At 37.1% G+C, this 13,371-nt stretch overlaps 1 protein-coding gene across 1 annotated transcript; it reads left to right on the forward strand.

Moving 5' to 3' along the window:
* Window positions 1-2,550: 2,550 nt before the first annotated feature.
* Window positions 2,551-10,424, forward strand: LOC119413067 (leucine-rich repeat-containing protein 43-like). Its single transcript, XM_037680080.1, has 13 exons — window positions 2,551-2,637; window positions 2,746-2,973; window positions 4,458-4,568; window positions 4,827-4,966; window positions 6,542-6,780; window positions 6,906-7,069; window positions 7,908-8,067; window positions 8,411-8,550; window positions 8,633-8,660; window positions 8,697-8,719; window positions 9,670-9,885; window positions 10,001-10,103; window positions 10,246-10,424. Exons 1-13 carry the CDS (start codon window positions 2,551-2,553, stop codon window positions 10,422-10,424), a joined length of 1,818 nt encoding a protein of 605 aa, XP_037536008.1.
* The last annotated feature ends 2,947 nt before the right edge of the window (window positions 10,425-13,371 follow it).

Below are 13,371 nucleotides of genomic sequence, written 5' to 3' on the forward strand. Positions count from 1 at the left end.
AAACTATCAGAATCCAAACAGTGAACAAAATTGATTTTTAACTCAATTAATTTTTTTATATCAATGACCGGCCTTCTCTTTCTTTTGGACATTAAAACCAGCAGGACCCTGTTTACCAGAGCTGCTATGTTGCATTTTTGCACACAGTTATGGTATCACTTGGCCTTTCTTAAGGGATGAAATAACTAATTAAAACAAAACATTAAAAATGTTGGGATAAGACCATATCTATCAAGTTGGTTGCATTGTCTTGCTAAAATATTCGAAGCATACGTTGTTCTCAGATCTGTAAAATACTTTTCTGCATTGATGGCGCCTTTTCAGATGTGTGCACTGCCTGTACTATAGGTATGAATGCACCCCTATACAATCAGAGAGGCAGGCTTTTAAAGTGTGGGCTGATAACGAACCAGAACAGCCCCTCTCCTTTTTCGTTCAGATGATGTGGCATCTGTGGTTTAAAAGGAATTTCAAATTTTGTTTTGTCTGACCACAGAAGTGTTTTCCACTTTGTCTCAGTCTGTTCTAAATGAGCTTTGCCCCGAGAAGACAACTGCCTTTCTGGATGGCAACTGTGTTTACAAGCAATAATTTGTGTACGTGTTCCTGAGCCCATGCAGTGACGTTCATAACAGAATCAGACCTGTTTCAAAAGCAGTGCTGCCTGAGGGCCCGGAGATCACTTCATCCAGCTCAGAGATTTCTCCTGAAATCTATTGCTTATATTATGAACTGCAGTTGATGGGATGTTCAAAGTCCTCACAATTTTCTGTTGAGGGACTTATTCTGAAATTGTTCCACTATTTTTAGACAACGTTTGTTGCAGACAGGTGAACTTCAACCCTTTTCTTCTGAGAGATTCAGCCTCTTTAAAATGTTAACTTTATACACAGTGCTTTTGCTGACCTGTTGATAATGAGCATAATATTTAGCTAAATTCTCTTCCAGTTTTTTCTTATTCGTACCATTTACTTTTTTGGTGTGTTGTCCTGTCTTTTTTAAGAGGTGTAACAGCCATCCAATTCAAAATTATCTTATTTTACTTTTTCTTTCAACAAATGTACAATTACTTAGTTTCAGCATTTGATATGTTCGCTCTGTCTCACTGAGCCTAAAATATGAGTTGATTAGCAAAAAAATATAAGTATATATGTTTTTTATATTTTACACAATGTCTCATCTTGGTTGCATCTAATAAAATAGTATAAATACTGCAGGTGGTGATCAGCATAGAGGATACAGAAATGAACATGATGTGGAAAATAATATGCAGAACAGGCAAAGGGTTTAACTTCTCTGGAAGGTGAAATATAAAAACTCTAGTTCATATTTAAATCATGACAGCATGGCTTAAAGCAGCTGTGTTGAATATCTGATCTGCTGGTTTCAAGATGAAACAAACAATTGTTTAATTGTTCAAGAACAATTAAATAATTTCTTGCTCTACAGAAGGTCAAGAAAAGATGTCTTCTTTGAGCTGAAGCTCATTTAGGAAACCTGTTTTTATCCATCGGTCTTCTTTTGCTTACCCACGGTCAAGAAAAAGGTCCAACCAGACATCTCTCTTCTCCAGCTCTTCTCTGTTTCCAGGCCAGAAAAAAAGTACTGCACCTCCTAAAATCTGTCTTGTGGCTTAATAAATAACAGTTTGAAACTCTTATAAATGTTGCAAGCCTTACTTCAGGCAAAAGAGAGGACAAAAGCACCAATTGTTTAAAAACCTCTGAGGGGGTGGATTTACACAAGCGTTAACGGGACCGGAAACATTTATGAAGGCACCATTCAGGTAGAACGAGATTTTGTGTATTGTGAAACAAACAAAAATAAATTAATTAAGAAAATAAAATCAGATGTGCAGGCTGTTTTCAACAGCTGACAGTCTACACGAAGCAAAAAAATGAAAATAAAAAATTGAACAATTTTAAAACTTTTGGACTATTTTGATTCCTAATTTTTTTAAATATTTTGTTAATTTTTGACCCAGATACAGCAATTGTTTAATCACTCCACTGACACTGCACCTTTTTTATCTATACATCCATTACAGGGGTCACTGGTGTCCATGTAGTCATAGATTGAGAGGCGGGGGACACCCTGGACAGGTCCATTACAGGGACCATCTTTTTTTTTTTACCTCAAACTACATTATTGGAATGAAAAAGTGTTACAAATCAATGCATTTTGATTTTATATGTATATTTAAACTATGCCTCAATAGTTTTTATGTTTTTGGCTAGATAGTTTTGATTTATGCAATATTTCTCTCTCATAAGTGCCTCTGATGTCTACATGAGTCTCCACACACATGCACAAATGTCCTTTGTGTTTTTTCTCCCATTGAAAGTTCCATAAATGCAATGTTTTTGAAATTATTTTAAGCAGGCTGGACAGTATTTCACTGTTTTCATGCACCATCTGTTTCACAGCATCACCGACTTATTTCAGGGTCCCTGAATGGAGCCCCAGCTGTTGCCTGGCAACAAGTGAAAGTAAACAAACAAGTAAAGACAAGGTGATCAGCTGCTGTACCTGCTGTGTATTTCAACAGTTATGAGCTCAAAAACACTTTCTGCGGTGTTGGAGAAGAAGATCCGACGTCTATGTCTGACTGATTTTCCGTGTGGAAACGGCACCTGGGTGAGTTTTCAGCTGATTTACTTCAAAATAAACTCGATATTGATTCACAGAGCTCACTTCACAACACAAGCTGTGTTTTAAAATAATAAAATATGACTAAAGTAGCAGTTTTGTTGTCAGAGAGGCACCAAAGACAGCACAGAGGAACCAGAAACAGAGTCAATAGACGCCCTCGTCGACATGCTGGACTGTCCTCGGTCGCCATGGAAACATGAAGATGAATCATGGAGTCCTCAAGCTTCAGCTCTGAGACTGCTGGCCATCATTAAACCACAGCAGCTGAACTCAAACTTCATTCATAGTTATTTCACTACCCTTCATATCCGAGGCAAAAATGTGAGTGTACACTTTTTTTTTGTTGTTGAATATCCAAAAAGCTTCACACACTTGAGTTCAGCCACTCGCTTGTTCTCAGCTCCAGAGCAGGAGATGTTTTGTGTGATTTGTTTAAAAAAAGAAAACCCTGAGAGAATAGTTTTCATTACACCTGTGCACACTCTTTGTATTCTTCCAATGAGTTCCTGAAAAATATCTACATGAAAATTGTTTTAAATAACAAACAGGTCGTGTCAAATTAATGTTTTAATTATTGGGTTAACCATTTTTTTAAATTTACATTTAAGGACAATTTAACTTTTCATAAATGAAAAGAATTGTGGGTAGTTGTGTTTTATTTATTTATTTATTTTTGCTTTTACACAGATACATACTGATTCCAAAGGGAAATTCCTAAAAACCTTCTTGGTTTATCACTTTGATTTATTTTAGAACTGATTCTTATAACAAGTTAAAAAATCAATTTAAAGTCTTTATCCTTGTTTGAAACCAGAAGTCATGTTTTTTTCATCTGCTTGGATTTTTTGAGGTTGTAAAGATAAAGTTAACAACAATCAAATATTCTTGTGAAACAACAATTCTTAGTTCTTGGTTTTTTTTTTTTTTATTGCACTTGTATGTAATTTTATAGGTTTTAAATGGTGCAAATCAGCTTAATAAATATAAAAATAAATAAAAAATAAATTTCTGGACGTTATGAAGCTGCAGACATGGGTTCATGACCTGCTCATTTCATACTTTTACAGTAAACATAAATGCAGCATCCGCAAAACACTAATGTGACAAAAATGGTTCTCATTCATTTGAACTTTAGCACATTTAAGACATAACAAAAGTAAAGTGAGAGTTGTTTAACAAGTTTTCTTTAACAGTGTCATCAGTTTTTTCAATCTAAAGGTGCAATACTTCATCAATTCAACACAAAACTGTAATAAAATCCAAACATGTGCTGCTAATTAACACACTTTATAAGCAAATACAGACAAAAATAACCAGCAGGCCCTCTGTAGCTCTGATGTACATGACTTTAAGTCAGATCTCTGACATCTTTTCTTGGCTGTAAGTTCCTCAGCAAAAGTTTGATTGGTCCTATCAGACGTTATTGTTCGGTCAAAATCAAAAGTTTTAAATTTTAAACTTTATTTGCTAGCTTTCAAAGTTGGCTGTCTGCACTAAACTCAGTTTATAAACAAAACAAGAATCATAGACTCATTGTGATCTAATGACGTTTATATATCATTTTGGAGGCAATCTGGCCCATGGGCCTTGAAGTAACCTGGACTAATTTACTTTTACTAAGAGCAATCATTATTTGGTCATGACGTTCTCTAAATTCGAGGTTGTGTGCAAATATTACCTAATCACTTCCCAAACCACAATTAATATGAAGCTTTCCAGATGTTCTCTAAAGTCTGAAGGACACGAAAGGCCAAATGGTCTTGCAGAGAAAGTTGAAGTCAGTGCATAAATTTGTGTTGCTGCAGGTGTCGGTTATTGACGAAGGCCTGCTGAGGTTCTCCAAACTGAAGGAACTGGTGCTGAGCGCTAATGTAATCTCAGAAATTCCTGCAGAGAATCTTCCCTGTACCTTAAAGGTGAGTCATCAAGCCTCACCAGAGTGATGATGCAACGTCTTTCTGCAGTTCAGAAGAATAATTTCAGACCTTCAGCTGTTTCAACATGTTAGTGAGGACTCGTTCAGCTGAGCATGCAGAGCAGGAAGCTATTCAGTGTCTTGAGATTCAGATTAGGGTGAAACGCTTCACTGGAAAATTGAAAATCTGTGAAGCAGATTAATATCTGAAACTATTAGCTTGAGTGACTGATAAAAAATAAAAGCTTTTTTTTAAAAGGTTTTGGATGTACGAGCAAACCGTGTATCCTCTCTAAACGGTCTCACAAAGCATCCGCCTCCCCGGCTGCAGTATCTCGGCCTTGGCTCAAACAGTCTGGGTTCCCATAAAGACGCAACTCATCTTACAGGAAGTCACTGGTTAGTTCACACAAACGCACACACAGGAAGTTGTTGGTTTTTTTGAAGAGGTAACCCAAAACCAGGTCAAACAAAAGCACGGTGACAGCTTTTGGCTTTACAGTTGGCTTTGTAGATGGACGAGGACAGACCGTGATACCCCGTCAAGCCAGGGCGCTTCTCTGGAGGCTTTTCTGATTTGGCAGCAGTTTTCAGTGGTGACACCCACCGACACACGAAGTGCTCTATCAGTGAAGACGCTAACACAGAAAACAAACTCAGACACACGCTTGTGTGGTTTTGATGCCAGAAGAGTTCTGCTTTACACAAAAGCTCAGCATTTTGTTTACCGATGCTACAAATGAAGCGCCAAAGGCGAAGGTGACCGACACATTTTTACTTGTTGAGCTCAGATTGTTTAGCTTAAGACAACAAATTTAACAAAGAGGAGAAGTAAAATAATTTCCAACATATTGTATCGTTCATATCATTGAAATGCATTGTGTCAAGTTGTATTTATATATATATATATATATATATATAAATGTATAAGAAAAGAAAAAGAAAGAAAAGCTTTGCAGAGAGTGGTGAAGGCTGCACAGAAGTCTGTTGGAGTCAGTCTCCCCACCATCACATACATCTACACCTCCAGATGTAGAAAGAGGGCCTCCTGCATCATGAAGGACCCTACTCACCCAGCACACACACTTTTTGCCTCGGTCCCCTCAGGAAGGAACTTAAGGAGCATTAAGTGTAGAACCACTAGACTGAGGAACAGCTTCTACCTTGAGGTTGTTAGACTCATGAATCTCTAACCAGAACAATCACTGTGAAGAATCACATCATGCTGCTGCTGATCTCTTTCATGTTGCTGCTGATCTGTTTCATGTTGCTGTGTTCATTCGTGCTCATCGGCTCACACAGACTCATGTTCATGCTGCTGTTCTGCGTGTTGTTTTTATGCTATTAGTGATTAGCGTATTTTTAGCTGATGTTTTTCTTAGCTCATATCTTAGATCATTTTACTGTTCTTCTTTTACATTTTATAATTTTGTTGGATGAAACTGGGCAATTTTGTTCCACCACTTGTAGCACATGTTGTGTGAATGACAATAAAGAATCTCTGACTCTATATAATTATGAATAAGATTTTTTTCTTCCTTCTGCTGCCTTTCATTTTATTTTTGATTGTATTTCTTATTGTTTATGGAATTGTTTTGTTTTGTTTTAAATAATGAATGAATAAATGTTATAAATAAATATTGTGCCATATCATGTCATTTTGTATCATATGCCATATCTTACCAGAATGATATTTATTGCAATGCATTGCACCACAACATATTGTATCATGTCGTACCGTATTGTTTCATATCATATTGTATAAAACCTGCTTTGTCCATATTTTTTATTGCTCATTTGTGTTTTTCAGAGTAAAAAGTGACGACTAACGCAATAGCAGATTATACGCTTATAAACTAAATTACTCTATTATTTATTTATCTGTTTTGCTTTTAACAGTTTCATTAAATGTTGTGGCCTTTTTTAAAAGTTTTGAATCTTTTTTCTATAATCTTGGAAATTTTCTGACCTCAGGCCACAGCTGGTGTGTTTGGACCTCAGCGACTGTGAGTTTCAGGACCAACAGGCCCTGCTGAGCACTTTGAGCACCCTCCCATGCCTGAAGACACTGTTTCTTTTTGGCAACCCGTTCACTCTTGCACCATCGTATCCTGGCTTCACTGTGGACAGTCTCCCACAGCTCACTTATTTAGACGCCTCGTGGATCTCTGCTGAGGAAAGGCATGCTTTCAGAGGCTTGGCCACGATGAGCGGTAAGAGCGTACGCTGACCTGTCCAGAAGAATATCTGCAAGCGGAGGCTCTTTTCACCTACTATGTCAATTAGTTTGTATATAAAGTGGACCTTTTTGTAATATTCAGATTATTTGTTTGTACAGGTCTGCTTGTAAATGTCGCTTCAATCACGGTGAGCCTGAGCAGACTGAGGGGAATCCCAGACCCTTTGATGGCTGCGAATAAAAATGCTCCTGATTTTCCACTCATTACTTGCAGCTATTTCATCACGTACCAGTTCCTTAGTCCTTCGACGCCCAATAAGCTGGTGATATATTTTTCATACACTTTTTAATCTCATCAGTATGTGCATCATCGAAAGGGTCCGTTCTGAGTAAATTAACCACAAATGTGTTTTTTTGGCCTTACTTCTCATTTCAGTTGTTAAATTAACATCACTGACTTGCAGCTTTGTTTAATGTATCAAAATACCAATTCGCACATTTTGCCTTTGTTACCATTCAATTTTTTTTTTTAAATATGTAAATACAAAATAATAAGTGAAATGTTTGTGGTCCCTCTAAGTCCAGCTTAAATAATGCTCAATATTTATATGTTCAATAAAAAAAAAAACTAAATAATTACTATAACATATTCTGTTGTTTTTAATGAGCTGTGAAGTGATTGTTTCAAATTAAGCTTATTTATTTGTCACATCTCTGCAATTAAAAGGGAAATTGTGTTTAAAGGTCACCCTTTATAAAATGTGTTTTGATGTGATGATAATGTCAAATTTCATTATCAGCTAAATCTTACAACTTAATTTTATATATTTTGAGATTTTTTTTGTGCCAATTTTGTTCAATAACTCATGAGAAATAGTTTATTTTTAATCAGCTGGTTTGAAAACAACTTATCAATCTCAACAATTATTTTATGCAAATCTCTCATTAAACCTTTGTCAAAACTAATTGCCACAATATTGGTCTAAAGTCTCAAAGTGTCTAGACACTAAATGTAATTGCATGATGATTATAACGAACAAGCATTAATTAGAACGTGGATCAAAAACAACTATATTATGTGTGAATTTCACAGTTAAAACACAAATAGAATCTGATTATTTTTAATAGTCCTACTTTTGTCTGTGTGTGTGTCTCTCACAGACACTGGACAGTGCGTCCCAGCCTGACACAAGGTCCACACTTGGTGTGACAGAAGAGAGTAAAGATGACAAACTAATGAAGTGTGAAGGAGGGGCGTCCACACCAGACACTGGAGTTTCCACTTTCAGCTCGGATGAAACATATGCAGGAATTGAACGCTGTAAGAATAACTGAATCACCTGAAACACAACCATCTCCAAACCTAAATTATTGCACAATAAGTGATGATGCTGACATGAGCTTTAAAGAGAAATAAAGTGACAATGCAGGAAGAAGGAAACTGTGCCATTTTGATGCAACAACGAATTGTTCTGAATTATTCAGAATTATTCTGTGGAGTGGGGGTGGACGTGTTGTCAGCAGCACACCTCCTCAGAAAACCTGGTGGGGGGTGGGGGTGGGTGGGTGACATGGCTGGTCCTTTTATCAGCTGTCAAACATCGTCTCTATACGTCAGCCATGACTCTGTGTGTGAAAGTTGATTTTGATCTTTTGTTCCACAGTGTCACAACACAACACGTCCAAACTGTCGTGGACCGAGCTCGTGGACTTCAGCGACACACAGACCTTCACCGTTAGTTCTCTGGGAGACTTGAAGAAGTTTCTCAATCAAGGACTTTATCTCCGGCTGGAGGAGGAAAAGGTGTGGTAGGTGTTTTTTGTTTTTTTTATCATGTTAAGAAAAAAAGTGATGTAAACTTTCCATTTTGACACTTGATATTTAGATCTTGTCGTGGCCTGCAGCCTCTGAAGGTGCGCCGGTGGTGAAACCAAGTGGACCTGGAAAAGCCAAGAGAGGGAAGAAGGAAGAAGTGAGTTTCTCATTTATTTCCCACAAAACTACAAAATGTAGACGAGCAGCATTGAGCTCGTGATCCTGTTGATTGTCAGGAAATGCCGAACTGTTTCATTCCTGTTACTCACTGCAAAATTCATGCCTGATTTAGAAATGGCTGCATGAGCAGAGTTATGTTACGTCAGGGACGGGTGGAGCAGTTCCTTTATTAAAGACAGCAGCTGATTAGAATCAATAACAACATTGTTCTCAAACTTTTTGGGTTCTGGGACCCCATCATAACCCTCGTGTCTATTAAATAATTTTCTTCAATTTGTCTCTTTTTAATTCCCTGGAAATGTTTGTGTAACATAAATACTTAAGACCTGCTCTTTAATAGGGTTAATACAATTTGATGCTTTAAAACATGGGGTATTTTTCATTCAAGACACTCTTAATTAACAAAATTAATTTCAACTTCCAAAAACGACAGTTTTGACCAAACTAACAGTATCAAACACCATTTTATAACTTTACCTATTCACTTAATGAACATAATAAAAGTATTGCCACTTCTTCAGATTATTACAGAAAACTCTTTACATAAATCTGAACAGAATCATAACAGCAGAAGTAACAGGACTTAATTTATAAATCGATCGATGCCGGAATGCATTAAAGCGGACGGTGGGGGGAGGTCTGGGGGTCCTCCCCTAGAAAATTTTGAATAGATGTGATTTCCTGCACTTTGGTGTATTTTAACAGGTTGTTAAACATGTACAGTACATGATACATGTGCTTGTAATATATATGTGTGTGTGTATATATTTTTGTGTGTATATATTTTTATTTTTTTGGCGGACCTCCAAGCACTAGCTGGCGGACCCCCCGGGGTCCAGGGTCCACAGTTTGAGAACCACTGCTTTAAGCTTCTTAATGTGGCAGATAAGGTTCTTCCAGTTTAACATATCCAGCCTTAATCTCCAGTCTCCAGCTAAACCAGTTACCACCAAAGACAAACCTAAAGACAAAAAGAGAAAATCTGTACCAGATCTGGTCCAAGGCCACCCTGTCCGCAGAACCCTCGGCTCTGCACACGTCTCACTGCAAAGCCTGGTCCAAGGAGGTCAGAAGGTCAACGTCATCTGTGACTTTGGTCCTTTGCGCACAGATGACGAGGAAGCTGAACAGACACTTCAACAGGTAAGTTTAGACACACACCAAATCCAGGACTGAAATATGATGGTCCATATGAGGCCCACTAACCGGGAGATCAAAGTTTAATTGAAATGTTTTCTGTATTTGATCATGTTTTAAGGAACATGGAAACAAGATTAAAGAAGAAAAGAAGAAGGAAGACAAGAAACAAAATCAGAGAGGAGAGAGTGGCAAAATGACGAAGAACAAAGTTCTTTCAAAAGGTCAAACCGCAAGAAGTTCTGCAGTAAATTAGAAAAAAATCTAATATAAAGTCTTTAAAGATAACTCCGTACAGATGGGGTAAACTCTTCCTGCTTTCTCTGTGCTCATGTTTTCATGAGTCCTGTTTGACGTTCACTGCAGGGAAAAAGAAAGAACCCGAAAGACAAGACGTGATCGCCCACACAGACGAAACTGCATGTGTTCAACTGGAACCAGTAACTGTGGAGCTGCGTGTGGAGCTGGAGAAATGGCAGTCTGCATCTGAAGCAAAACATCTCAAACCAACCCAACAAAATCGCTCAAGTTCAAGAACTGAATGAACTCAGAGCAGGTTGTTGAAAATACAAAACGTTCAGTTCAGTGCTCTTGGTGTGCTGTTGTCCTTATAGGTTTTTAATGACCAGCAGACTACGATTAAGTCTGCTCTAAAAAAGTAAGATTATCATCAAGGTGTAGTATTTGATCAGTGTTTCAGAATTCACTCCTCAAGGTTGCTCAAAACCTATAAGAAGTATTTGTGTTCATGTAATGTGAAAAAATACCAAGACAATGTAAGTTTCCACCAAGTAGAAGCTAAAATGTGCGATTAGTTTCTGAATTAGGGCTATATGAACATCTACAATGTATGCAGAGGCTGTTAATAAATATTAAAATTGTCCAACAACAATTCTCTACTTTTAGCAGTATAGTTATGTGCAGAAAAAGATCATTTAAATGATCCTTAAAAGTCAGAGAGGCTTTATTGTCGTTTCAGCCATGTACAAGTACACACTGGAACGAAACAGCGTTCCTCCAGGATCACGGTGCAACACAGAACATAACGTGTGAAAAAAAAAAAACCTCCAGTGCATATATGCAATAGTAAAATGAATACAAACAGACCACCTATAATAAATGCAAACATTGAACAAAATCTAAAAATTACAATCTAAACGTAATTAAGAGACAAGACTAGAGACACATGTTGATTAGTACATGAGGTAGAAACATGTACATGCAGATTCAGTTCATGGACAGAAGTACTGACATTTTCCTTTATAATTCCCTGATATAATTCAGAATTCATTGTTCTATCAGTGATGGTAAGCTGTCCTGGTCCAGATGCAGCAAAACAGGCCCAAACCATGATACTACCACCACCATGTTTCACAGATGGGATAAGGTTCTTATGGAGGAAAGCAGCAGTCACATCCATCTACAAAACGTTCTTCTGGTTTGTCCACGTGATCTTTAGCAAACTGCAGACGAGCAGCAATGTTCTTTATGGAGAGCAGTGACTTTCTTCTTCAACCCTGCCATGCACACTATTGTTGTTCAGTGTTCTCCTGATGGTGGACTCATGAACATTAACATTCATGTGAGAGAGTTGTTTAGAAGTTACCCTGGGGTCCTTTGTGACCTCGCTGACTATTACACACTTTGCTCTTGGAGTGATCTTTGTTGATCCACCACTCCCGGGGAGGGTAACAATGGTCTTGAGGTTCCTCTATTTGTCCACAATCTGTCTGACTGTGGATCGGTGGAGTCCAAACTCTTTACAGATGGTTTTGTAACATTTTCCAGCCTGATGAGCATCAACAACTCTTTTTCTGAGCTCCTCAGAAATCTCCTTTGTTCATGTCATGATCCACTTCCACAAACATGTTGTGAAGAGCAGACTTCTTCTTCTTCAGTTTTTATTGGTGGTTATCAAACAACTTATGGTGTGACAACAAAGTTCATGCTCAATCATCCAGGTATCAAATCCAATTATTCTCAGTCAGGTCATCTGGACAGTTTCTTTTTTATGGAGAGGTTTCACCCTCCATCCGGAGGGCTTCATCAGTCTGAGGAGTTCCAGTAAACTGTTTCCCCACCAAGCAGTAAACTCCTCAAGTAGATCAGCTTTGTTTTAATGAAGAACCCTACCAAAATTTTTACACTTTACTTCCTGACTCTTTTTGTAGTATGTTTGTGATATTAAATGTTTATTTAATCTTTCTAAATTCCTCCATCATGTATCTTCTTTCTCTCTCATACAAATTAAAATGACATGCTCTATTGTTTCTGTCTCTCCACAAGAAGAGCAGACTTTGATAGATCCCTGTTCTTCAAATCAAACAGGGTGCACTCACACCTGATCATCATCACATTGACTGAAAACACCTGACTCTAACTTCACCTTCAAATTAACTGATAATCCTAGAGGTTCACATTTGCCACTCACAACTATATAATATTGATAATCTTCCTCAATAAATGGCCAAATATATATATATATATATATATATAAATATATATATATATTTGTCTCATTTAACAGGGTTCTCTTACACTTTTAGGACTTGTGTGAAAATCTGATATTTTAGGTCATATTTATGCAGAAATATAGAATATTCAAGCACCACAGTCTTAGGACATTTGAGAGACTTCATGTTTCCTTCTTCTGACGAGTTTTATGGAGACGCTGATTTCATTTTCCAGCAGGAATTAGCTCCTGCATGCCCACACTGACAAAGGTACCACAAGCTGGCTGAGGAATAATAACAAAACAAATTTTGGTTTTTCGTAACTGTAAGCCATAATCATCAAAATTACAATAAACACTTGAAATATTTCACTCCAAGTGTAATGAATCTGAGTTTCACTTTCTGAAATGACAAAAAAAAAAAACTTTCACAATATTCAAATTTGTTGAGAGACGTGTACATAAACAGGTTGTGCGTTACTGCAGCTCAGACGACTTCCTTACAGACACTCTGGGTTTGTCTTCATTTTGTAAACCAACACAAGTTTACACTCCTTTGCCATTTAAATGGGACAAAATGACCTTCAATTTGTTGCAATTGTGTTTTGGAAAAAACAAAAACTAAAAGTACATTACACATTATGCAGACCTGATTAGGGGTCAGCTGATAATAGACTTGCTAATAAATTGCAACAGAAGTGAACTGAGTGTCGCTTCAAACTGCTTTACATGCAGAATATCTTAAAGACATTAAAACAATTCTTCCACTGCTCCTTTTTGACCAAAACTAAAGAAAATCCCCACTTGTTGCAGAAAATTAATTCTTTTCCCCACCCACACTTACCAAGTTTTATAAGTTGATCAGTTGGAGCTGCATTTCTTTGTCATTTAGATTTTAGTAAGCACAAGTTTTCATGTTTAATATTCTAATAACTATAAACATTACTTAATAAAAACTGCAGATGGACAGAACACTTTAACCATAAACTTTATTTTTATACAGATCTTTAAAACATACCGAAAGAGATGCCAAATATTTT

This window comes from Nematolebias whitei, chromosome 8 (assembly GCF_014905685.2).
Source record: "Nematolebias whitei isolate Nwh7 chromosome 8, NemWhi1, whole genome shotgun sequence".
NCBI lineage: Eukaryota > Metazoa > Chordata > Actinopteri > Cyprinodontiformes > Rivulidae > Nematolebias > Nematolebias whitei.